At 40.9% G+C, this 27,872-nt stretch overlaps 1 protein-coding gene across 7 annotated transcripts in view; it reads left to right on the forward strand.

Annotated features, from left to right (window-relative positions):
• Positions 1–27,872, forward strand: part of CRIM1 (cysteine rich transmembrane BMP regulator 1) — a 300,103-nt gene that overhangs the window by 160,642 nt on the left and 111,589 nt on the right. For all 7 annotated transcript variants that reach the window (XM_073338355.1, XM_073338356.1, XM_073338359.1 and 4 more), the window contains 2 exons: positions 9,075–9,257; positions 18,959–19,156. In XM_073338355.1, coding sequence (XP_073194456.1) covers positions 9,075–9,257; positions 18,959–19,156 — 381 coding nt within the window. The remainder of the gene's footprint in view (positions 1–9,074; positions 9,258–18,958; positions 19,157–27,872) is intronic.

Consider the following 27,872-nt stretch of genomic DNA (forward strand, 5'->3'; position numbering starts at 1 on the left):
GTCTCACCTTCTCCCACTTCCCCTGCTCTAGAGTTACTTCCAAAGATCACAGTGAAGGCGGTAGGCTTTTTTCTCCTGATCTTGCTACTTCTAGTCCATCGCTCCTCTTCCACTTACTCTCTTTCTTTGAATACCTCATCTGACTTTTCTCTTCTTCCCCTCCATGTTATCTGTTGACCACTTGACTCTTCCGCTTTCCACCTTCCTCTCTGACTTCACCTCTTGAAGCACTGTCTTCCTCACATCGCAATCCCACCCCCATCCTCCTTGATTATTTTTCTTTCTATACTGATATCCCATCTTATTCCCTAGCTTCCTGCCTTCTTGCTCTCACCTCCTTACTTCACCTGCAAATATGGATCAACCCTCCCACTTCCTAAAATGGTTGCTCATTTTGTCTTCACCAAGTTCTGATTCCTCTCATATCTCTCCGTCACTGATTTCCCTTTGACCACCACCTTGTCTCCTTCAACTTTGCTCATTGGCCCTCTTTTCCACACTTTGCCACCTGTTCCTTCCATGACTTTCAAATTATCAGCATCCACAAATTATCTTCTGCTCTTAGCCCTCTCTCTCCTTTTCCCAGTTCTTTCTCCTCCCGCAATTCAGCTGTTGATCATCTCCACTACACACCCTTTTGCTTTCTATCACAAGGTCCATCCATCCAGTCCCCAGTGCTGGCTTATCATAGAATATCAGGGTTGGAAGGGACCTCAGGAGGTCGTCTAGTCCAAACTCCTTGCTTAAAGCAGGACCAATCCCCAATATCCCTAAATGGCCCCCTCAAGGGTTGAGCTCACAACCCTAGGTTTAGCAGGCCAATGCTCAAACCTCCCCCCAACATCCATTTTCTATACTCTTTTTACTGTGATGCTGAATGTTTCTGGCAGAAGTCCAGTGACCTTGCTCACTTTCTCCAGTACCACCTAACTCTTTCCTTCTTTAATTCTGTCGTCATCTCAGCCAAACAGCTCTACTTCTACTCCCTTTTCAAGTCCTACATCCACAAACACAGCTAACTCTTTACTACTTTGATTCCCTCCTCAAGCCCCCCCCCTCCTGTCCCCTACTCCCTTTCTGCATAGCATCTTGCTGATTTCTTCAAAGCAAAAAAATCAGCAAGATTTGGTGTGACCACCTTCCTCCACTTTCCCCTTTTTCTTTTTACTCTCTACTCACTATTTCTTCTTGCTGTTCTCCTCCTCCTGCCCAAGTGATGCCATCCCCTCTTGCTTTCTAATCTCCCACAACCTTTCTCTCACCCCTTTTTCACCCTTCTCAACATCTCATTCTCATCAGATTCCTTGCCCTCCCAATGTAAGCATGTTTTGGCCTTCCCTATATTATTAAAAAGGGAGGGAAAAAAATCCCCCCTCCTCTTCTCCTCAGCACCTGTATCTAGGTGCTGTTACCTGCAAACATGACTTTAACTGCCATCAAATTGTACTACAGAATCTCTACAGAAAGAAATTCCATGCTTGAATAATAAGAATATAGTACTAGGAATAAACTGCCCACTACCTGATTGGGATGGTGATGGTATTGTGAAATGCTCAGGAAGATTAGAGAGGCTACAAAACAGAATACCCAATTATAATGGGGGTTTTTAATTATCCTCAGATTGACCCAAGTACATGCAGAGAGATAATTTTTAGACAATGAATGACTGCTTGTTGGAGCAGCAAGTCCTAGTTCTGCTCCACAAGGTGAATATAGCTGAACCACTCAATAATAGCACCCATAATGTAATTAAATTTAGCATCCTTGTAGGGGGGAAAATACCTAAGAAGCCACCACAATAGCATTTAATTCAAAAAGGGAAAGTACACAAAAGGAGAGAGCTAGTTAAATGGAAATGAAAAGGAATAGTCACAAGAGTATAAAAGTATTGCTCAGGCATGCAGGAGTGAAATCAGGAAGGCCAAATCACAATTTAAATTGCAGCTAGCAAGAGATGTTAAGAGTAACAAGAAGGGTTTCTTCAGGTATGTTAGCAACAAGAAGAAAGTCAAGGAAAGTGTGGGCCCCTTACTGAATGAGGGAGGCAACCTAGTGACAGAGGATCTGGAAAAAGCTAATGTATTCAATGCTTTTTTTGCCTCTGTCTTCGCGAACAAGGTCAGCTCCCAGACAACTGCACTGAGCAGCACAGCATGGGGAGGAGGTGACCAGCCCTCTGTGGAGAAAAGTGGTTCGGGAGTATTTAGAAAAGCTGGACGAGCACAAGTCCATGGGACTGGATGTGCTGCATCCGAGGGTGCTAAAGGAGTTGGCGGATGTGATTGCAGAGCCATTATCTTTGAAAACTCATGGTGATCGGGGGAAGTCCCGGATGACTCAAAAAAGGCTAAAGTAATGCCCATCTTTTAAAAAGGGAAGGAGGAGGATCTGGGGAACTACAGGTCAGTCAGCCCTACCTCAGTCCCTGGAAAAGTCATGGAGCAGGTCCTCAAGGAATCAATTCTGAAGCACTTAACGGAGAGGAAAGTGATCAGGAGCAGTCAGCATGGATTCACCAAGGGCAAGTCATGCCTGACTAATCTAATTGCCTTCTATGACGAGATAACTGGCTCTGTGGATGAGGAGAAAGCAGTGGACGACGTGTTCCTTGATTTTAGCAAAGCTTTTGACAGGGTCTCCCACAGTATTCTTGCCAGCAAGTTAAAGTAGTATGGGCTGGATGAATGGACTATAAGGTGGATAGAAAGCTGGCTAGATCATTGAGCTCAACAGGTAGTGATCAATGGCTCCATGTCTAGTTGGCAGCTGGTATCAAGCGGAGTGCCCCAAGGGTCGGTCCTGGGGCCGGTTTTGTTCAATATCTTCATTAATGATCTGGAGGATGGTGTGGATTGCACCCTCAGCAAGTTTTCAGATGACACTAAACTGGGAGGAGAGGTAGATACACTGGAGGGTCGGGATAGGTTACAGAGGGACCTAGACAAATTAGAGGATTGGACCAAAAGAAATCTGATGAGGTTCAACAAACACAAGTGCAGAGTCCTGTGCTTAGGATGGAAGAATCCCATGCACTGCCACAGACTAGGGACCGAGCGGCTAGGCAGCAGTTCTGCAGAAAAGGACCTAGGATTACAGTGGATGAGAAGCTGGATATGAGTCAACAGTGTGCCCTTGTTGCCAAGAAGGCCCATGGCATTTTGGCCTGTATAAGTAGGGGCATTGCCAGCAGATCGAGGGACGTGATCATTCCCCTCTATTCGACATTGGTGAGGCTTCATCTGGAGTACTGTGTCCAGTTTTGGGCCCCACACTACAAGAAGGACGTGGAAAAATTGGAAAATGTCCAGCGGAGGGCAACAAAAATGATTAGGGGACTGAAGCACATGACTTATGAGGAGAGGCTGAGGGAACTGGGATTGTTTGGTCTGCAGAAGAGAAGAATGAGGGGCGATTTGATAGCTGCTTTCAACTACCTAAAAGGGGGTTCCAAAGATGATGGATCTAGACTGTTCTCAGTGGTAGCAGATGACAGAACGAGGAGTAATGGTCTCAAGTTGCAGTGGGGGAGGTTTAGGTTGGATATTAGGAAAAACTTTTTCACTAGGAGGGTGGTGAAGCACTGGAATGCATTACCTTGGGAGGTGGTGGAATCTTCTTCCTTAGAGATTTTTAAGGTCAGGCTTGACAAAGCCCTGGCTGGGATGATTTAGTTGGGAATTGGTCCTGTTTTGAGCAGGGGGTTGGACTAGATGACCTCCTGAGGTCCCTTCCAACCCTGATATTCTGTGATTCTATGAGTGAATACCTACAAGCTTCATGGAAGCTATTTAAATGTACCATAATACAGGCTCAAACTAAGTGTAAACCCCTAATTAAAAAAACACCCAGTGATGGGACCAAAAAAAAAAATACCCACCATGGCTAAACAATAGAATAAGAACTAGTTAGAGACAAAAAAACATCCTTTAAAAACTGAAAGTCAGATTCTAGTGAAGAAAAATATAGAAAGGGGCATAAACACCAGGAACTTAAGTATATAAGTATGATGAGGCAGGGCAAAAAAGAATTTAAAGAGCAATCATCAAAAGACTAAAAAAATGTTGCTGTTAGTTTTTGTAAGTATATCAGAAGGAGGAAGCCTGCCAATTAGTGTGGCCCCAGACGATCAATCTGCTAAAGAAGTACTCAGGGAATACAAGGCTGTTGTGGAGAAGCTAAATGAATTTGCATCGGTCTTCACTGCAGAGGATGTTGGGAGATTCCCACATCTGAGCCATTCTTTTTTGGTGAAATATCTGAGGAACTGCCCCAGATTGTGATGTCATTAGAGGAGGTTTTGGAACAAATTCATAAATTAAACAATAAGAAGTTACCAGGACCAGATGGTATTCACCCAGGAATTCTGAAGGAACCCAAATATGAAATTGCAGAACTACTAACTGTGATATGTAACCTGTTGCTTAAATCAACCTCTGTACCAGACGACTGGAGGATAGCTAATATAGTGATGATTTTAAAAAAAGGCTTTCTGAAAGTCCTAGTATACTGTATTAAATAGTAGGGATAAATGGTCACTTTTCACAATGGAGAGAAGTAAATAGCAGGGTCCTTCAAGGATCTGTGCTGTTCTGCATATTTATAAACGTTCTGAAAAAAGGGGTGAACAGTGAGGTGGCAAAATTTGCAGATAATTCGAAATTACTCAAGATTGTTAACTCCGAAGCTGACCTCAGAGTTACAAAGGGATCTCGAAAGACTGGGTGACTGGGCAACAAAAAGGCAGATGAAATTTGGTATTGATAAGTGCAAAGTAATGCATAGTGGAAAACATCCCACCTATATGTACAAAATAATAGGGTCTAAATTAGCTGTTACAACTCAAGAAAGATGTTGGAGTCATTGTGGTTAATTCTCTGAAAACACCTGCTCCATATGCAGTGGCAGTCAAAAAGCTGACAATGTTAAGAACCATTAGGAAAGGGCTAGATAATAAGACAGGAAATATGATAATGCCACTATATAAATCCATGGTACACCCACAGCTTGAATACTGCGTGCAGTTCTGGTTGCCCCATCTCAAAAAAGGTGCATTAAAATTGTAAAAGTACAGAGAAGGGCAGCAAAAATTATTAGGGGTATGGAACAGCCTCCATATGAAGAGATTTTCAAAATACTGGGACTGTTCAGCCTGGAAAAGAGATGACTAAGTGGGGATATGATCTACATCTAGAAAATCATGAATGGTGTGGAGTCAGTGAATTAGGAAGTGTTGTTTACCCTTTCGCATAACACAAAAACCAGGGAGCACCCAAAGAAATAGGGGTGAAATAATAGGCAGGAGGTTTAAAACTAAGATTAGGAAGTACTTCTTCACACAACTCTGTCTACCTGTGGAATTCATTGCCAGAGGATGTTGTAAAGGCCAACATTATAACTGAGTTCAAAAAAGAATTAGATAAGTTCATGGAGGACCCCATGCTCTGGGGTCCTGATCCATGACTACAACTCGTAGGCATTATGGTAATGGAACTCATAATAGATGCTGTTGCCACCTCATTGTGGCTGAGGTATCATGGCAGTGAAGGGCACAGTGATATATTTGAAACTGACTATTTTAAGTACATTTTTAATTTAAAGAAAATGGTTGCCCTATTCAAATCATTCTGTCTCTCCATCTTAATTACTTCATGATAAATATATTATGGCAAACTCAGAGCCTTGAGAATTATATACCCATAAATCCTGTCAAATCCTGATGGTGCAAAGATGCAGATTCATAGTGAGATATTTATTCCAATTTTTTTCATTAAGGACATTTACCATCTTTTTTTCAAGATTACAATTATTGTTGTTTGATATAGTTTTTTTTTTTTTTTTTTTTTTTTGCCTTTTAACAGTAAGTAGACATTCTCGACAGGGAATTTCTCTGCTGTCCTAGTCAGGCATAGATTCAGGGCTACACTCAAAATCAGTGAAATAATGAACAAGTGGATTAAAGACCTTTTTATTAGCACTTTCTCCTTTTCAAGAAACTGTTTTTAAATGCTCAAATAAATGTGTTAGTCTCTAAGGTGCCACAAGTACTCCTTTTGTTTTTAAACTAACAACTCAGAGTACATACAATTGTAATATTTCACAAATCTTTATGTGAATCGCTTTCTAATGAGGTCATAGCTAGTTTCCTGGACACAATAGCTCTTATGGCATTTCCTCTTCTGGTCTCTCCCTTTCTCTGTTTTTTATAATATGCCTTAAAGACAGAGAAACAGACCTATATAAATTAAACATCAGAATCGCTAAGAGAGAACCAGCTTCAACCTCCAAGTTTCACAGTAGCAGTCCTACTGCATACCTTGAGACTGGAGTTGAACATAGACACCTGAGTTGGGGATATTTAAAAATGTCATTGAAATGCAGTAAAATCTTAAAGAAAACTTGTCTTAATGTTAGAGGCGCATGAAGGGGAAAAAAATCTCTAACCTCACAAATTAAGATGTTTCGTTAATTTTACTGCTTTCTACAAAGACCTGCTAATTCTAAATTTTAATTTAATTATATGATACACACGCATGCACACACATACACACACAAAAGTTAGTTCTAACAATCACTTCACAGCCAACAAAATCTTAGGCCAAAACTTACCTTCAATTTGTCCCAGGGGGCAGTCTTGTGAACAAAGCTGGGGTGATGTGATCTTGGTGGCTAAGGAGATGTGCTTGCTGTATTCTGGACTAACTGAAGCTCTTTTAAAACTTGACGTGATTACCTATTTAGGATTCCAGGATTGTCACCTGTCTGTGTCACTGCAGCCTAGAATGTCTGAGTCAATGTGAAGCGATGGAAACAGCTACAAGCATGGTTGAGAGCTCTTTTTGTTTAGAATATCCACAAGGTTCAAGGATCACTACGATTCATGATCTGTTACCATCCATTGTTTTAAGTTCTCAGCTATTTTGACTTTGCAAATTACACCAATGCAGTGTACAGCTACGGTAAGGCATGTATATTTGCCATCCCAAGAGCTCTAAACCATTGTTACATCAGAAGTAACACAATGAATTGCCACCATTACTGTATAGCAAAGTTGCATGCAACAATTTAATTGGTTGGATGAAGGCGAGGTTACAGATTATGGATTACTTGGCCCAAATGCCACACCCATGTGATAGTATGGGCTTCCATTTACTAGTGCTTTATATATGTTAAATTGAAATAGTACATCTTGTAGATTATGAAGCCGTACATCATTCTATCCAGGTTCATGTATGGTAAGATGGGGAAATTGTAGATAGAAGAGGTGTGTGTGGTGTGTCCAAAAGACATGAGGAATCCTGAAGGACCCCAAGACTGTGAACCAGTTTGACGAGCTAAAGACATATGCCTTCAACTAAGAATGAAGTGATAGTGGTTGCTAGATATGCACCCTCTTCATGAAATAGTCCCAGTTTTTAAAAACTCTATAAAATGTTAATTAAAAAGTTCTACTGTAACATATATGGCATATACAGAATATGTGGTAATGTAAAGTGGTGCAGTGGTTTTGTTTATTTGACTTTGGGATCACAGCATTATTCATGAATTAGTGGGTCATTTCAGATTATCACCATTCATATTGTGGTATTACACCATATAGTCACACATATAGAAAAACTATATTTTAGCAAAGTTTTTAGAAGTTGTTAGTTAATTTGTATTTTTATATCCATCCACCTGTAAACTTTAGGCTGCAAGTTATACTGGGAAACTAACTTTGGGCAGGTCTCTGATAGAAAGGAATGTTACAGCTCATACATTTTAGAAATTTCTACATGGTATCTAAAATTAAACAACATTATGGATCAGGTGTTGCAAATTAAAGTCCAATAGCGCTTCCTTCCCCTGGCTGCTCAGAGAGATTCCCCTTGCCTACCATGCGCCTCTCCCCAGCTGGGGGAACTGTCATTTTATCCCCTCTATCTCCCATCCCATCACTATCCTTGGACCCCTCACCTCCCTGCAACCTTTAAATCTACCTCTTGTTCCCCCTCACTCTCCTGACCCACCATTCATAGTGTCCCTGATGCTCCATACAGGCCTGTGTCCTGTCCAGCCCCTGAACCATAAAGTGGCAGCAATTTTGCCTGTGAGCATGGCGTCAATCTCATTGAAAACAGTGGGAGGTGGCAGCCAACTTTATTATGTGCAGCCTCACTTCCACATGCAGATAGACTGCAAGGAAAAAGCAGCCAACTTGTTGACAGTAATGGGAAATGGTGGTCATTTTAAATAAAGGAAAATTTGTCAGTTGACAGCCTTTCATGTTTTCATAAGCAGAGTTGTGATAAAATCATGAGAGGTGGTAGTACTGATAACTTGTAACTAAGCAAGACTAGAAAGAACTGATCAACACCATTGTAGAGGGATAAGTAAATTTTAATTCTAGTCAATACTCAAATTATAAAGGTGCAGAATTATGTTTATATATAATCTTGCTGCCCTGGGAATGTTTTTGAATAGTATTTAACTGTCTTTCCACTGAAGAAACAGACCCTCAAATATTTTATGTATTTGAAAGATCACAAACTCTAGGGGAAAATAATTGTTTTGGGAAAAAAATACAAAGCTTTGTTTAAAAAAGAGACATTTTCTCTCACTGTCTCTGTATCACTTTGTGTCACCGGCAGCATGAGTTTGTTAAACTTCAGAGTGGACTGCAGAGCTCATCTTTTCTCCCTGGCCTATAATGAGTTGAGTGATGGGTAGTAGTGGCATTGGTTCTCGTGGAGATTCTGCTGCGGGCAAGGTTAAATTAAATGTAGTTGCTGGTATTTTTGGTCTTTGGATAATTGTTGGGCATATGCTTGTTTTTTAAAAGGGCTCTCAAGAGCTTCAAAACCTTTGAATGGGTGCTTTTTCATTGTAAAGTAATAAGAATAAATGGATGGCCATATTTGGAATTCACATTTTAAAATTACTTTAAGATAGTAATTTCCTTTTTTCAGCACAGCCTTTCACCAAGGATTTTTGGTATTTTTGCTAGGGGCAGATATTCTTATCAGAGAGAATTCTTCTTTGTTTATAAAATTATTTAAAACTACAAAATCCACTTTTTTTCTTTTTATTTCTTTCAGAAGTGAAGCCAGCTTGCATATTTAACAGTGTGGAGTATTATGATGGAGACATGTTTCGAATGGATGCCTGTCGTTTCTGTCGATGTCAAGGTGGTGTCTCGATTTGTTTCTCAGCCCAGTGTGGTGAGCTGCACTGTGACAGGTACTACGTGCCAGAAGGAGAGTGCTGTCCAGTCTGTGAAGGTAATTTTTTTCTTAATATTCACTTATTACAGCTGCTCTCTCTTATTTGTCTTTTAAGTGGTGATTAGCTCTCTGAGCCAGTGTGCATTGTCACATTTTGTCATTCTAAAGTTTTGGCAAAATATAGATAGTGTTTTTTTAATCCAAATGATCTTCTACAGTTGCTGGCTGCTATGTTTGGTGCACTGTTTCCACTCTAGCCACAGCTATCTCATGCCAGGTACAAGCACAACCGTAATAATTAAAAAATGGCTTAATTCCTCCTGAAGGCCTTGTATCGCGGAGGCTGCTCCTTGATTCTGTATCCACACAACTAGATGGACTGCTCTGTTGCACAAGTCTCCCATTAATTAACACTCTGCCAAAAAAAACCCCAGACTTCCTTCTGCCTTCTGTCAACATGACACGGATTTCTCTGCTTTGCATTTATGGCGGTTTATTTCCAAAATGGGTAGGCATATGGAATGCTTGTGGTTCCAGTCTGAGAGTGGGTTGTGCGCTCTCTCTCTCTCTCTCTCTCCTTGATAGCCGACTTCTCTGTGTGCCATGCTGCTATGATCTCTCTCATTTTGGGTGACTCTCTCATTGGCCTAAAAAGGATTATATAGGAAGTCTCACATTAATCTCTGGCTTGCACCAACACTGAGACAAGAAATTATTTGATGCATCCTTTGCCAGCCATGTCTCCAAGGACGACTACCACTCTTAGGTGGTTGAAGCTGCCAAAACTTGAGTTTGCTGAGATCAGGAAGCAGAGAGAGAGCTCTTTGAGTTATTGGGTGGGTTGCTCCAACTTTGTTCCTTTTCCATTACGCTTTTAGAGGAGTTGATCCAGATGAGTTCTGAATTGCCTAGCTTGAGCAGCTGCTCCTTAGCTAAAGTGTTCAGTATATTCAGTATGTATTGGTTTGGTCCTGTAAAGTCCTTTAGGGTTTAGGTCTTGTGTTTCTTTCAGATCACTTGGGAGCAGGTGAGATAAGCCAGGATGCTTAATCTAACCATGTCCAGATTTGTACCTGAGGAGGCTGGAGACAAAGCATCCTCAGTGGAGGGGCCTCAACAAGGAGATGGCGCTCTCCCGTTGATCTGACAGAAACTCATGTTTGTTGAACATTAGAGCATGCTGTGAGACTCCTTGGTTTGTCCAGCTCGTATTGGTGGGCTTGTTTTGGCTTGTTTGAGGGGTTTTTCATGGCTGTAGGATGTGAATGTATATTGTCGTGGTCTTTGTGACATGCTCTTATTTTGTAATTTATTAATACACATGCATATGACTAAGGGCAGGTCTACACTAAAAGAGCTACATTGGCGCAGTTGCACTGCGTCTGGTGAAGAGACTGTGTGCTGACGGGAGAGCGTCTCCTGCCAACATAGCGCCAGTGTGGACAGCGCTTAGGTCTCTGTAATTTGCGTCGCTCAGGGGGTGTCTTTTTCACACTCCTGAGTGACATAAGTTAGATTGATTTAAGCATTAGTGTAGACGTGCCCTAAGAGTCGAGATCTGAGTTCTGTTCCTAGCTCAGCTGCAAAATTAGTGTGTGATATTCGGCAAGTCCCTTAAACTTTCCTAGCCTCGATTTTTCCATCTGTAAATATGGATTTTTCAGTTTCCTACCTCACACTAGTGGTGTAAGGATGAATTCAGTAAAGTTTCTAAGGTACATTAAGATCTATAGAAGAAAGGGGCTATACAAGTTAAATGTTGCTGTTGTTACTTAGGTAGAAATATTTAATTGATTACAGCCTGGAGAGTACTAAATGTGCCATGTGACAATATACTCTTTCAATGTTAACTCTGGATCCAGTCATGTAACCGTTTCTCACCTGAATGTGTATTTCTTACTCACATGAGTAGTTCTCTTGAGTCAGTGGTTCTCAATCAGGAGTACCCAGAGGTCAACTGGGGGTAGGTCAACTCATCTAGATATTTGCCTTATTCAGTGTTTCTCAACCTGGGGGTTGTGACCCCGATGGGCTTCGTGGGACAGTCACAAGTTCAGGTTCGGGGAGTCACAAGTTCAGGGCTAGCGTTAGGGGGTGGCAAGCAGGACAGTTTCCTGGGGCCGCGTGTCACAGGGGACCCTATGAAGATAAGTTACATGTTTCAGCCCCAGGTGGCAGGGCTCGGGCATAAAGTACACTGAAATATAACTGCAATATTTATCCTCCAATAATTTATTTTATAATTATTTGGTAAAAATGAGAAAGTAAGCAATTTTTCAGTAACCGTGTGCTGTGACACTTTTGTATATTTATATCTAATTTTTTGTAAGGAAATAGTTTTTTAATTGAGGTGACACTTGAGGTATGCGAGACAAATCAGATTCCTGAAAGGGGTATAGTAGTCTGGAAAGACTGAGAACCACTGCCTTAATGGGATGGGGTTTTTGCTTCAATGGGACTGTTTGAATGCATAAAATTTCCAGGATCAGACCTTATAAGCATAAACATATATATGTCAATTAAAATTAAACGATATTTGATTAATGGTGTGGAAACCGCTCTCTCTCTCTTTCTGATGATTGTATGGTATGTTCACTGTTGTATCTAAATGACTTTCATACACTCAAACATAGGGGCCACTTCTCTGCCAGAGTTACAACACAAAGAAGGTGGCCCATGATCTCTCTTGTTTACTGAAAAGTTGGTACTACGTCATTTGTCAGCAACTTATTCTGATAAATGGTTCACTACTATGTTAGGCTGCTTTTAAAAAAATCAGATTTACCTTTTCTCATCTGAGACACTGCAAATGGGACTGCCAAGTTAATTAGTTTTTATTCTCTCTTAGATGTTGTGAGTTAGGATATCAGAAACTTCAAATGGAATTCTCTTGGCGTGACTGGTTCCTGGTAGACAGGATACAATAGATAATGATTAGACAGTTGTCAGCAGAACCCCATCTCTCAGATCTGGTTTTTAGTCTCAGCTGTTTTTTAATTTGGCCTTGTCTGATACAACAGTCAGGCTCTTGCTTCATTTGCCTGGTTGTCTGACATTGATCTTGCGTGCTGCTTATATGCCTCCTTTTCTGGTATGGCTTCCCATATCTTGATGTCAGGGAAGTATGGGCTCTGGCTTTTCAGTAACTGGCAAGCAAAATACTTGTTCCCTTCTTCTGTAAATCCCTTTTGACTCAGTTGTGTCCTTTTGGGTGAGGTTAGGTGTTTGGCTCTCTCTAAGGGATTATAATTTTACTACTTCTCTTGGTGTGATAGGGCATGCCCTGCTCCTGTCATTTTTGCTGTCATACGTTGTTCATTGATCTTCCTTTTGGAGATATCACCCAGTGCTTCGTCTCACCACCTTTTACGTGCTCATGTAGCCATACTATTTACACAGACATTCAGCATAACTACCTTTTTTTTTATTCCCAGGTGGTAGAAGTGGGAAAAGGTCTCTCCACACAGAGAGCTCCCTTTATCAGGCCTAGCTAGCCTTTTTCTCTCTCTTGATTCTCCTCCACTGTGCACTTCCTTCTGGTGCTCTTTTATCCAATTTCCTTGTCAATAGGCTAATTAGCTTATAAAATACCTGGCCCCAATCTGATCTGGTAATCAGGAACTTCCTTAATCAGGCTCTCTGGGGGGACTAATGGTTTAAACAGTGACCAGAGTGCTAGTTCAGTTGCTGATTTCAAGCACTCTGTTGCAATTTGGTATAAAACCTCTTACAACCCCTATCTTAATCAATCAAATTCTGTCCACAGGACACCTGTCAAAGTTAGCTGTCTCAGCTCCTTGTATGATAACATTTTTCTTTTTGAATTTCCAAAGTGGTCTATGCTAAACAGAAGCTAGAAAGACATCAGTTAATCCTCAGTTGGTGCAGATGTTACACATTATTACTTACTTCTATTCTGAGTGTTGGGGATTTTTGGTGGACTGTCTTTTCCTCAATGTTTTGTTTTCTTGTTACAGTTGCTTATTTTGTCTACTTACAATTTTCCTGATTATTTGAACTGTTTCTTGATGGATCCTCTGTGCTCTTTGCCTTTACTTTTGAGCTCACAAATAGTGGTACAGGCATCTACCAATCTTTCAAGACCGAAATCTTTCTGCAGCTTCTGCAATTCCTCCAGAATTTCTTTGGAAGCAAGGAGGAGTGTGGCCATTGTTACACCCCTTCAAGGAGTGTAATCTACTGTCCCTGAGTAAGCAAGACTTGCTCTTTACATCCATGACAATATGCATTGCTTGTGGAAGATCTCTCAGTGCTCTCCTTCTGCATTTGTATAAAGGCTAGTCACAGTCCCGCCCATAGAGTTTTATGAGAAGAGATATCTCCTTATTCTTTTCCAATGAGTATGGCTTATATTGGTTTGGGGTAAGAAAAATTAAATAATTACATAAAACCCCCGTAAGTTTAAAGAACATTACGGTTGCAAAGACAAGACCTCAAAAGATAAGAATTACCAGAATTAAGCTGGTCTGTGCAGCCTTAATTTTGCCTCCTTGTGTTTGTGCATTTTGATAGTATTGGCCATCATTGTATAAAAAGTTTGTGGCAGAATGAGGTGAAGAGCTTAGCAGTCCTGAGTTTCCAGTCCAGTGCCTTGACCAAAAGAGAACATCCTTATTTCTTTTAAAGAATTTTGCTGATTTACCGTCTTGTGCACTGAATGAAACAGATGTCCGTAAAAAAAGTACTGTGTGATCATGTCACTCAGTTGCATCCAGTTTTATCGCAATGAATACCCACACAAAGTGGAAAAAATCTGATAAGTTCAATAACTTTTGGGTGCTTGACTTTGCAGTCTTAATGTTCTTTTAATATATTTTTAGTGTAATTTCCTAGGATTTGGGGAAAAAAAAGAAAAGAAAAATACATCATATGAGACCATAATGATCCCCATATAAGTCATTGGTGTTTTAGATTATTTTTACACAGAACCTTTAGTTGCACAGCTCATATCTCATATCTTTAGTTGCACAGCTACAGGAGTAAGCAATAGGAGTAGTAAACTGTTATTTGTGAACTAACCGTGAGAGGGAAATGGAAAAGCTACTTTATCAGTGGTGTACACAAGCATTTGCTGGAGAGTGTTGAAATGGTGAGTCAGGGTTTGTAAACTCTTTGTATGTTCTGGTGGTTATAGATGGCACAGCCAAGCATATAAGTTTGGCACATTCATTCTGCAAGATAGTGTGATTATAAGTGAGACTTGGGCATACCACATTAGAGAGAAGGTTCTATTTTTGGCTCTGCCAGAAGAGATCACCTACAACCTACTTTTTAGAACATATTTAATATATGTTTAAATATAATATATATTTAAAATATGTAAAATGTGGGGAATGATATCTGACTGTCACTTAATTTAGGGGTATGAAGACTTGTTCAATAATAAGGGGTATGAAGTGAACAGAATTATTAAAACTAGTAAGTGGAATAGGTGAGACTAGAACTCGCAGTCTCCTGGTTCCCTGACCAGCTCTTTTCTCAAAGGGATAGTTACTGTTCCATTAGAACTCAAGCTTTGTGGGGCTGTGGAGCATCCTCAGTGCAGATGGAAGGTAGTGTGGACGTGTAATATTTTCAGTGCAGATAAAATGTCAGTGGGGCCCCTGAGCATGCTCAGTGAAGAACCAGTATTCAGAGATTTGAACTTTTTAGAGGCTTGCTGTTAAACTTTTGTAAATGGTGAGATGTGCAAATGGTTATTTTTCAGGTCTACAATTTAGCCAAATCCAGGTAGATTTTCATGGGTACAAAAAAAGGCAGCTGTCTGACTCCAGTGTTATCTCCTGCCAACATTAAAGTTCTTGTTCCAAACCAGAGAAGCACTAGAGCTCTTCAAAGGACAAGTGGGATAATTTTTTAACATTATCAAAACTCCCTATTTTCCCGTAACCTCTGTTTTGGAAATGGCTTAACAATTTTCACTGACACATAAGGGGGGAGAGGGGAATCACAAACCTAGCATACAAATTTTCAGTCTAAATGGTTACAATTTGGCAAAGTTATGAGCAACTGAAAACAGGGGCTTATAATGGGAAGTGCTAGGAAACCTTAACTATAGGCATTGCTATAGCTCTCCCTGTAATGAAACCAGGGGGTTAGTCTTCTGAATACAGCTGTTTGTATCTTTATAAGGGCAGCCGATGAAACTTCAAGAAATAACCCAACTTTCTCATTGTTGGTGGTATCACTCATTTCGACTCCTTTGTTCTTGGAGATAAGACTGTTTTCTCTTCAAATCCTTGAAGCACATCTATGGTCTGGAATTTAACCTAGGGGAGAGGAAAGTTTTTATCTCTGCACAGTATTTGGGATTTGCTCCTGTTAGTTGCTAGTGTTAACTATTAAAATGTTGGCTATGTCTCAAATGTAGTGCTAGTTTGAGTTATTGTGTGTTTTGTAATCTAGAATTACTGCTTGTTTTTTATATCTGATGTAAAAAATTATAATAGAGATACATATGTTTCCTTTTTGTGTTTGTGAACAAAATACATCAGCACCGTTGCTAATTTGGATGAGTTGAGTACATTCCTGAAGATCAAAATATACTTTTCTTTGTAGTTGTGGGAAAGCATATGTAGAATAGCATTATGCACTTGCATGAATATTGAAGAGAAACCTCAGTATGAAGAGGTATGTTCCCAAACATAAGCATGATGATTACAGTAACATGCCCTGAGGCACACGTATCTCATTTTCTTTAGTAACAAGGAAGCAGGTCTTGGAGTTTTAAATTCCAAGAGATGAAACTGTGTTGTAGAGAGTAATGCAAATAACTGTTAAAGCTTTGAACTTGACCTGATAGGGCAAAGTAATGTCATTGTGGCATGTATGTCTCTGTATTATGCAAAAACCGGGGGGATACAAGGAGAAAAAAGGATTTTTCTACAAAAGGCACTAAGCACGCAATTTGATGTCAATGCTAAGTCCCAAAAAGTATAGGGGAAGGCTTACTTTTTATGTCCTAAGGTCATGGGGTGTTGTTAACAACATAACCAGGTGGTTTACAGGGTGAACTTGTCTCACCAATGTAAATTCATGGCCTTTCAACAGTTAGAAAACAAAATGCAGTCTGTTTGCTAATTATACACATATAATATACAAAAGTATAAAAAAATAGAGTTAGGTCCTGAAGTATGAAATCTAAGTTTGTATTTTTGTGTATGCTTATTCTACATGCAGTTTAATGTAGAAGGTCACACTGTTTTGGAACCTAACTGATTTGTTAGCAATCCTCATAGTACATAATTGGAACAATCTGGAAATCAGTCTCTTAACATGATGTTTTTAATATTCTAGCATTCACTTGCTAGTGTCCACTTTACTCTAGTTAAGGGTGCAAAATAGTTTGTTATAACCCTGTTTTCTCTTCCTTGTAAGTTTTTACCAAAAAAAAAAAAAAAAAAAAAATCTTTTCAGCCAGAGGTGCCAACTTTCTGGTTTCCCCAGGGGTGATCATCCCCTGCTCCACCCCAGACCCCACCGCACCTCTTCCCTTGCCTGCACCACCCCACCTTTTCCTGCCCTGTTCTGCTCCCTCTCCTAAGTGTGCCCTTCCCTTGCTTCACCTCTTCCTGCCCCAGCTCCTCCCCCTAGCACCTCCTGCATGCTGCTGAACAGCTGATCACCAATGGATGTGAGCCGCTGTGGGGGAGGGGGAGGGGCTGATCAGCAGGGCCACTGGTGGGTGCTGAGCATCCACTGTTTTTTTTCCTATGGGTGTTTCAGCTCCAGAGCACCCACAGAGTCAGCGCCTATATTTTCTGCTGAATTTGTCTAAATTGGTTGTATTTGAAAGTTGGGGCAAAGATCCCTGCACCATTTTTGTATTTAGAGTACACAGAGGTGCTAGGTAGGTGAAGAGTATGTCCAGTGGAATATTTCAAACGAGTCTAAGAATTTCCACTTCTGTAAGGATTATCTGTATATGCATAGATGCAACTACTGGGAAATAGCCACTTCCTAACGTTTGTCTATTCTTTTGGTATCCCCTCTCATAGTGACTGCAGAACTATATTATGCATTTGAACATCCAGTCTCCTATCCATTTTTTTAATATAATTACACCAATGTGCACTCATAGTATGTATGTGTTCTTCACAAGTGCACACTTTTCAACACTTGTTACTAGGCTCTAATCAGCCTTAGGCTTACCCTGGGCCTTCCTACCCCAGGCTGGATCTGAAGGACCCCGATTGTCACCTCAATAATTGTTCTTATGTTTGAATTTGAGATTTGATTCAAATTACATGCTGTCAGGCGTTGTGCCTCTGAATGTACTGGGATCACCAGAGGCCAAAAGACTTGAAAGATTGGTTTTATTTAGTTTTATTTTAAAATATACATCCATCTAACATTCTGGGCAAGTAAAATTTTTATAAAAACAATTACAATTCAAACCAGCTAACTAAAATAATAGACACATCCGATACCACCAACTCCAATTTGTGTACGCTGCTTCACCGATGACCGTCATTTCTTCACTTCAGAAAAAAAAATGGTAGAACAAACTATCCTTGCAATGTGACTTAAAGGTCATGCATCTGGGCTCTGGGGGAGGTAGCAGTTTCCATAATCAAGGAGCTCTAATGGAGAATGTCCTACCTCCAGCCTTCTGTGAGACCATGCCCAGACACAAAAATCAAGGCAAAAGTGGTGTGAGTTCAATTGTGTGAGCTCAGTCGAGCTAGCTTAACATGGCTGAAAAACTTTAAAAAGCATTGAATGGGCTCTTCAGTTACGTTAAACTAATGAGATTGAGCTAGCACAATTTAAATTGAAATCCATATTTCTTGTCTGTCAAAACAAGGCTTGAACTGGGTCTCACCTTTCATGGTATCACATAGAAGAGAAGTGGTCTCTGAGGTAACCATGATCTAACCCATTTAAGGTGTTGCCTAGTTTAAAACCACTACCTTAAAATACTCTTGGAAATTTACTGTAAGTTGTGTGTATTCTGGAGCAATTTGATTCCTGTCATAAACACCCTTTCCAATCAGGATGCTGCATTTTGTACCAACTGAATTTCCAAGTGGCTGTAATATGCAGAGCATATTACAATAGCCTAATCTGAAGATGACTAAAGCATGGATCATAGTGACAAGGTTAGCCCCTGAAAGAAAAGGGCCCAGTCTTCTCGCCAAGTGTAAATGAAAAAGGAGTTACCTGGGTCTCCAGTCCAGGGATTCTCAAATTTCATTGCACCATGACCTCCTTGTGACACAACAAAACTCATTATATGACCCTAGGAGTGGGGACTGAAGCCTGAGCCTGCCTGAATCTCACTATCCCGGTTGGGGGGGGGGGGGCAAAGCCCCAGCCCCACAGCTCTGGGGGAAGGGCAAAGCTGAAGCCCAAGAACTTCAGCCCCAGGCAGGGGGGCCTGTGACCCAAACCCTACCACCTAGGTCTGAAGCCCTTAGGCTTCGGCCCCGTGTGGTGGGGCTTGGGCTTCGGCCCTGGGCTCCAGCAAGTCTAACGCCAGCCGTGACGACCCCCTTAAAATGGGGTTGTGGCCCACTTTAGGGTCCCAACCCACAGTTTGAGAACCACTGCTCCAGACCCATCACCTGGCTGAGGACCAAGTCCCCAGGAATGCGTTGAGCTCTTTTCCAGAAAGGGAAAAGGGTCTCAAGGCCAGCCTCTATAACAGTGATATCAAACTGCATGTTTATAAATATCTTCCAGGCATAACAGGAAGAATAAACTGTCTCTTCTTATTATAATTTGTCTTGATTTAGATCCAGTATATCCAGTTAATAACCCTGCTGGCTGCTATGCCAATGGTCAGATCCAAGCACATGGAGATCGATGGAGAGAAGATGACTGCACTTTCTGCCAGTGTATCAATGGAGACCCTCACTGTGTGGCAACAGCCTGTGGACAGAGTTGCCTGAATCCTGTTAAGGTACCTGGGGAATGCTGCCCAGTGTGTGAAGGTAAGATATATTAATTTCAAATGCTGTCTCCCAGTAGAAGCCTCCCTGTAAGGGCTTGTCTTCATTAGATAACATTATCACTTTGAGTCATAATTATGATAAGGTGACCATTACTGACTTGTGTAGGTCAGGACAAATTCTACTAGACACTCGTGCTTAAGGCTACATTTGTGTCATGGAAGTTGCGGAATCCGTGACTTCCAGAGACCTCCATGACATGGCAGGGGCTGCGGGACTCTGGCGCTGGCAACCAGTGGGGCCTGGCAGGGTTCCAGTGACAGGCGACAGTGGACCCCTTGTAAGGTTCCAGTGACAGATTCCTGATGGGGCCCTCTTCAGGGTGACTGTCTCATGCCGGAGGGTGGGGGGTGAGCAACTGAGGGTGTCCCATTTTCTCCAGAGTACAGAAGTTAATGTTTTGTATGAGGAAATGGTGGCAGAGATGCATTTTTTGGCCCTGACCCTGCAAAGGCTTAAGCAGATGCTTAACATTATGTTGAGGCTATTCATAGGCTAGCATTTTCAAAGGAGTCTAAGGCTGCTGGGCATCCAGTCCCCATTGTGTAAGTCTTTTGGAGGCTGAGCAATTTGTATCTTCTTAGCAATATTTATAGTGTGTTAGTGTATATGCTGAGGTTGTTAAAGGATATACAGTATTCAGCTGAATTGGGCTCACTCAAAACTTGAATATGTTTGGGATGGCAAGGAAAAGTTCACAGAATTTTCAAGATCCTGTCATTTGGCTGATTTTCAAAACTAACTGGTAATTTACTTTTCAAAAATTTAGTAGAATATTTGTTAATATTTTTCACTTTCAAAAATATTTTTATTGTGAGATATTTGAAAAACTGAAGTTCTTAATCTTAACATTTGATTAAGGCGACCAGTTAATATTGAAGTGGAAAAGATAAACAAGTACAAATAAAACAATGAACATTCAACAAAAATGGAAAAAGAAAAAAGCTTAGGTTGAAAATAATAAAACATTAAGAAAATCAAAATGCTTTAATTAAAATATCCATTTTTGGAAATAGTGCCAAAAATTGGATGAAAACTTTTTCCAACAAGATAATTTGACCAGCGTTACATAAAACCTGCATCAATTATCTATATAAATTAGTCTTTCCTTTTTGGAAAATTAATGTATAAATTTTGGGGGTTTTGTGTTTTTTTAATTATTAAATTGCTATGTATGTATGTGTTAAAAAATATACTATTTCATGAATAAAATGTGTGAATTTAAATGATGTTCCTCACTTTAAGCTGCCTTTGGTTTGCTTCTGTTACCTCATACACTTAAATATTTGAGTTCATTGAGGGGTAGATACAAATCTCATTAAAGTCAATGGAATTTTTTCCAGGAGCTATAAAAACTTTGATCTTTGAAAGTTTCCAGAAAATATTCTGTATTTATGAGTTGGAGCCAATGTTTCCAACAACTGTCTGGATTTCAGTAAGGATGCACTGTGTAAGCCTCAGAGATTCCGTTGTATACTAATCTTCTGAAACCAGTAAAGGAACACAATAAGCATGACAGTGGTATTTACTGTAATCAGTGCTTTTCTGTAATGGATATGGAATTACCCCTCAGTGCATGGCCCTGTGGAAAACCATGCCTACTCAGCCCACTGGCGGATTAATGATTTTGTCGCTCCTAGGCCCTGAAATAATTGCCGCCCCACCCCCCAGCAGCTCCCGGCCCCCCCCGCCGCAGCTCACCTCCACTCTGTCTCCGACTCCTCCCCTGAGTGCACCGCCAGGTCCTGCTTCTCCCCACTCCCTGCCAATGCTTGTGCGTGAAACAGCTTCGCGCAGGAGGGGGGAAGAGGGGGGAACGCAGCGCGCTCAGGAGAGGAGGCAGGGCCGGGGCGGGGATTTGGGGAAGGGGACCGATAGGGGCAGGGAGGGGGCGGGGAATGGGGGGCAGGGAAGCGGTGGAGTTGGGGCGGGGCTGGGGGCAGAGGGCAGGAACCGGCACCGGGGGAAACAGCCTCTGGCTGCTATTATAAATTTGCCACCTTAGGCCTTGTCAGTGTAGGCGTTAATATGCCGCTGACTCAGCCCGGCAGCATACTGGCCACAAGAGAGGTATCACACTAATTAAAGAAGAGCACAGATGCACCATCTCATAATGCTGGAATTGCAAGGTCCCTCTCCAATCTACCCTCTCCACATGAAGAGGAAAGGAGAAGAAAATAAATGTTCTCACCCCTAAACACATCATGGAACAGGGTGGAAGAAGAGGAAACATTTGTATAAAATTTTACCATTATTCTTTCTCTGCTTTTATATATTATAGAATTAAGAAAATATCTGAAATTGAAGGAAACAAAACAATGGGATTCAAAATCATAGACTGCTACCCTAAAAATAAGAGATTCCTCAAAGACATTTTATTTATCTTCTGACTTCCTGGATCCATTTTTGATTAAACATTTATACTCAAGCCAGAATCTGAATGAGCTAGCTGCCTTACTTTCCATGGATTTCATTTTTTTTTACAGTCTCAGCTGCTAGCTTTCATTTCCTCATGGAAATAGCTCTCTTTTACATAATTGGCTGAGTTTTTAAATTAGCTCCAGGCAGATACCTGCCCAGAACAGCATTTTATAATCAACAGGCACTGAAGGAAAAGTATAAACATCTGCTGACTTGCAAATCTAGAAAATGGGAGGTTTCTATATTGTCCATTTGTTTTAGATCACAGTTGCTCCTCTTGAACAATAAGAAGCAGAAGTATGTTGTTAGAGCATATGAATTTTATAAACGGATTATTGGATGTCCTGTTGCATAAGACTAGAAACGATGAGAATCAGTTTCCTATGGGATTTTTTTTTTTAAATTGGGGAATAACAGGATCCCTTCTCTTTTAAACGTAGAGTAAAAAAGAGGAACTGGGTGGATAAAGGGGTCGATTATAGGATATTAGAACCTTATATTGAGTGGTCTCTGCATATTCCCCTTGGGACTGGCAACTCCTAGTGTTGAGCTCTGGAATCTTCTGAAGAGTATTGTCCATTTGGGGGTCACTTGCCTCTCCTTCACTTTCCCCTGACAGACGATTCCAAGGGTATAGAAGGAGCAGTGTCCCCAGTTGCCCCTCAGTTCCTTCCTACCTGCCAAAGGTGTTCTGAGCTTTTAATGCACAATATCCTTGATTCTTCCCTCATCAGTTTTTGCTTTTCTCTTGCCCTCTCAGGGCTGTTTTTGTTTAGATTGTCAGTTACTACAGATTTCTTTTAACAAAAGTAAAATTATCCCCATCTGGCATGGATATCATCTGGACCTATATGGAGTGAGAGAGGTGCTTCTCACTTTGCTGATCGGAAGGTTTCTCAAGCTCAGTCGAATAAATCTGGCAACTTGTAAGTGCACCTCTGGCTTTGGAGCCTTTGCCTGGTTTAAATGGTCCCCAGTCTTAACTGGCTGCCCAAGCCTATTGTCAAGGTCCCAGCACGATCAACACACAACGGAGGTCCCAGGACCACTGACATAACACCTAGATCCCTTCACCTAAGTTTGTGTGTAGGATCTGGCACCATAGGCTGTAGTGAACCAGAGGTGGCTAGGTGCCCACTATAAATTGCACTAATTCATGCAAGTTCAACTGAATCCAGTGCCTACAATCCAGTACTGCGGACTCTGGTGAACTTCTTGAGGAAGTGGCCCAGTGTTCATTATGCACAGCATTAACATCCCTAACAGAGTCTGGATCATCTGAATTTGATGCCAAGGTTTCAGCACCATTGACTTGCTTGAAGTAATCCAGAACCAATATAAGTGACATTAAGTCACAGCATCCATTCAGGTTGACGAGGTCTAGTGGTGCTGATGTAGTATAATTGACTCTTATGAGCCACTTGCTTGAAGTGGTTTGGCACACAGGATAAGAAGCGCTAAGGTCCCTGGTTCCACCAGTTCCAAGGATATATCACCAGTGGCTTTGATGAACCACTAGTTGGAAGTCATTCTGTACCCACTTGAAATGGCAGTCAGGACCTAAGATCTGTTCTTAGTCGTCATAATTTGGTGCTAAAGATCCAGCACTGTTAATTTGGGCAAACTGCTTGTCAAAGGGGGTACGTACTAAGAATCAGCAATACCCAGGTCCCAGGGTTTGTCCAAATCAGCTGGGTCCAATATCAGTGCTGTTGACTGTCTCTCAAATTCCGCTTACTAAATGGGTGCTGTAGCCTCAATAAATTTGTCAAGATTTGTCAAGGTCTGCTGACTGTACGGTACCAGCAGTGCACCACCCTTCATTTTCTGGCACCATCAACTCTATACTTAGCAGTCCATTGCTCAAGACCCAGCTCTGCAGGTTCAAGAGAATCCTATGCAGTGAGGCTATATGTCTGGTATAAGTGGTTCAGAGGTCCTCAGACCTTTCTCTAGATTGGCTGAATCTAGTGCCCAGAACATTCATCCTCCGTTTTAGCAAACAATTTGTTTCAGGTGCAGATGCCTAAGGAGTGTTCTCATATTGATTGTACTAAACTGACCTGAAAATGAGCATGCAGATAGTGACAGTGCCTAATGATAAAGCACTTAATTTATAATTTGCAATTCTCAGATGAGATTTAGGGCTTGTCTACGTGGTGCATTAGTCTGGACCAATGGGTGTAAATTCTAGTCTGTACCATTTATCATGTGTTAATTGGCCTGTTTGGACTTTGGCATACACAAAGTTTCCTACAGTGCATGAATGTAGTTCCATCTCTTTCAAACAGTACTACATTAATGCATGCTTGGGAAGTTTGAGTGCGTGCTAGTAGGGTCCACACAGGCCAGTTAGTGTGTGAGATGCTGGTGTAGACTAGAACTTACTGGAATGACCTGAAGAAGAGCCCTGAATAAACGTGAAAGCTTGTCTCTCTGCTCTCTCACCAGCAGAAGTTGGTCCAATAAAAGATATTAACTCACTTGCCTTGTCTATCTAGTTAGATCTCATTTTGACATTATCTGTTATGCCAGGGTAGGCTCTGTAGGTAGATCTCATTATTATGAAGGATAACATCCATTGTGTTTAGTTCTGTGTCAGGGTCAAGCAAAATCCCATGTCATTGGCAGATTCCACTTTCTTGGATTGGAATCAGGAACTCTTCTTCATATTCCCTCTGATTCACTTGGTTCAGGAGATCCGCCTCCAGGTAAGTGAGGATGGAACCAAGATGACGCCAGTAGCCCTAATCAGATCTTGGCAGTTTTGTCTTCAAACATCATAGGTCTGTTTAACTTTGCTTTCCAGTTCACTGGAGAGTTGTCTTCATATTGGGTTACGAGCACAAACCTGAGCCTGGGTTCTACCCTGAATTCTGGGTATGTTCTTTGGAAGTTTAGTGGCTGCTATTTTAAAGCAATAGCTTTTGACCAATAAAACCTCTCTTGCCTCTTCATGTTGCTATAAATACTGTGTTTGAATTCTGCCAGGCTGCACAGGTTGTGATTGCAGCTTTCGTTCTCATATGTTGTGTGGCAACAGTCCTCCTTTATCTTGTAGTACCTTAATTTATAGAAGTGTTACTCCATGTGCTGCTCGAATTGCTTCAGGTAGTTGCTTTGTCTTGATGGCCACGCCAAAGGAAATTTAAATTTTTTATTAACAACGCACTTTGTTGCACTGGGAATACCATAGGATGGACACATTCATCTAGTTTCCCCAGGGTAATTCCCCCTGGAACATGTATCTTTTTTGTTTTTGGGTTGGAGCCTTGTTTGAAAAAGCTCTGGGGATCTCTAGTCTGTTATTGGTCAGATGATCATCTGTATCATAAACCTATGAAGAGGTAATTCCTCGTGGCCATAGCTACAGTCCAGATTGTCAGATACAGGCCAAATTGCCAATCATCTAAACTATAATCCATATGGAAAATGTGGTTTGGTTGATGTCCTTATCCCCATTTATAGTCTGTATCTCCCCAAGTCTTTTTTTACAGGCTTGTTATAGCTCGCTGGGTATTCATTCTTCTGGAGACACCAGATGGTATTCAACTGATACAAAGTTAGTATCCACTACATACCTGCATATTACCTTTTTTTTTTTTTTTGAAGAATTTGCAAGGCTGGTAATTGAAGCTTTCTAGGTGCTTGGAGTAAATATTTGTTTTTCATGGAGGTCTGATCTGGGTGAGTAAAATTGCACTTCCTCCTACTACTCTCTTTAGCTGCCATCCAGAGTTGATGTTTATTTTGGCACCTTTGCAGCCCTTGTTCACCTAGTGCTCCTTAACCAACCTTCCTAAGGTGTACTTTTTGCGAATCTCCTCCAAGTGGGAATATGCAGAGGCCACTTGAAGAGGAGAGAGGTTACTTACCAGCAACTGTTGTTTTAGACTGCAGCCTCTGCAAATTCACACTTGCTATTCACCTTTCGTGCTTCTTCAGAGTCTCAGATCAAGAATCCAAAATTAGGCTGGTTTGGACACACTGCTTTTAATTATCATCATCTCTCACTACTGCATCATGGGGAAGTTTGGGGTTTTTTTAAACATAAAGCCTTCACAACATACCAGATCTTTAGCCTTAAAAAAGGAAAAGCTACCGTTTAAAAGTTTTATCCCTGTGACTCACCAATAAATCCTGACCATGAACTGACTCTGTAGGTCTGTGTAGTCAGGAGTTTTATTAAACCTTCCACAGAATTCCTGCATTGTAGGTGCTCAGGTGCACTGGTTGTCTTGACTCTTGTTAAAATTTTAATAGTGCCTAAGAGGGCGCTTTTCTGGAGGTCATTGTTATACCTTGCACTCCTAACATGTTCTTGAGGTGCTCATTCAAATCCTTAGGGATCTCTCCGAATGCTCCAGAAATCACAGGGATTGTCTTTATTCTAGTTTTCCATAATCATTCCACTTTGTGGCATAGTTCTTCATACTTTGCTGTCTTATCTTTTCATTTTTTTATGTTTCTGTCTGCTGGTGTAGCAATATTAGTAAACATAGTCTTATTTGTCATCTTTTCTACAATAATTATGTCCGACCTGCTTGTCTGCACCGTTTGGTCTATGACAATTGCCTCTTCATTCTTTAGAGTGCTTTCCATTCAGTGGGTTTTATACTGCATGGTTCATTTACATCTGCACTTGATGAAGAGACTCCAATGCAGACACCTGGCAACCTTATTGTCTCTTCAGATATGCTCTCCCAGCCAGGCTCCTGCAAGTGCTTAACACATGCTCCCCTGTTTCTTCCTTTTTGGAACATATTCTGCAGTTCAGAGAGCAGTTCTATAGGTCAGTTTTGTTTCAAGTGTAATTAAGCCTTAAGGATTGCTCTTGTGTTGTTCATAATGAGTCTGTCTGATAGTCTCTCTCTTTTGAGCTGTTCTTCTACAAGCTATGAGTTTGTTAATCTTCTATCGCTAATGGGTTTGGTGTGTCTCCATCACTGTCTGTGCTTTGATTTCTGAGTAAAGCTTTCCAAGTCTTTTCTCTGGCAATTTGCTTTCTCCTTTCTTTTATGCTTTTTACGGCTGAGATGCATGCTTGGCTGTCACTTGTTATCACAACCAGATGATCTTTTACTCTGGCTAATTCCACATATATTTTGATGTTATAGTCCTCATTGTAAATTGCTTTCTCCACAAAAAGCAGACCTTTTCATCCATTACATTGTCGAATGTACATCATGTCCACATTTTGATTGACATTAATTACTTTGTCTTTTCAGGAACTTCCTTGTTTGGGTGTCAAATTTTATCTTCTCCTCTTGATGCCACTTGATCACTCTGGCAGTTTACTGTACAACTGGTATCATCCTCATATTAGTGGCTCGGATCAAATTCTTCAAGTTGAGTTTTGTCTTTAGGGTATTTCTTATTTGCCTGTAATATTCTTTTCTCACTTCTTTGACCCGCATGTTATAACTCAGACATTTCCCTGAGACCAAGTTATTTGAAGATGCCATGCTGAGAGAGATCTTGGATAGTAACTTGTATGCAATCTGATTTTCCCCCTGACCCTCTTTACAGATGCTGGCACAAATTTAGCCATGCCAACCCATAGCTTTATATCTTTGCCAAACTTCTCTACACATCATCATTCTCTATATCTCCTTTTGTGAATGTCTGTATAGTTTCAGATAATCCATTTATAACAAATGGTTAACTGGTTTTTCTCTTTGCTGATATGATAAATTGTGATTATCTCTCAGAGCATCCATGTCAGCAGCAGCATTACTTCCACAAACAGCACTGATAAGGAATCCCTTTAAAAATTCCTCTCTTAATTTTGACCTCATCAATGAGAGTCCCTTCCAGGTAGTCGAGTGTTCCAGTTAACCATAGGCTGCTATAGAAAGGAAATGATCTTTACACGAACCTTGTCCCTTTTCAGTGTCTTAAAGATCCACGAATGTGGGGATGCTATCGTATGCTTTTTGGTAATCTGTCTATATCTCTACATGTGTGTTTTTTTATTTTGCATCTTCTGTGATCTTGCTGTTCAGCTTGAAGTGATCTTTTTGTCCGTTTTGTGTTTACTATGCAGCCTTTTTGCTCAGGAGACAGCATTGCCTTGCAAGCTACTACTATCTGGATCTTCTTTGCCAGAAATGCTGTTAGAAGTTTCCACATGTTGATTAAACATGTGATTGGACTACAATTCATAGGATCACTGCAGCCTTTTTTGGTTTGAGGATGGTTCTACTTGTCATCATCCGTCTTGGACATCTGTTCCTCAAATATGTGTTCTTCAAAGATTTATTAAATTGTTCAAGGA

Source organism: Lepidochelys kempii, chromosome 3, assembly GCF_965140265.1.
Source record: "Lepidochelys kempii isolate rLepKem1 chromosome 3, rLepKem1.hap2, whole genome shotgun sequence".
NCBI classification, from domain to species: Eukaryota; Metazoa; Chordata; order Testudines; family Cheloniidae; genus Lepidochelys; species Lepidochelys kempii.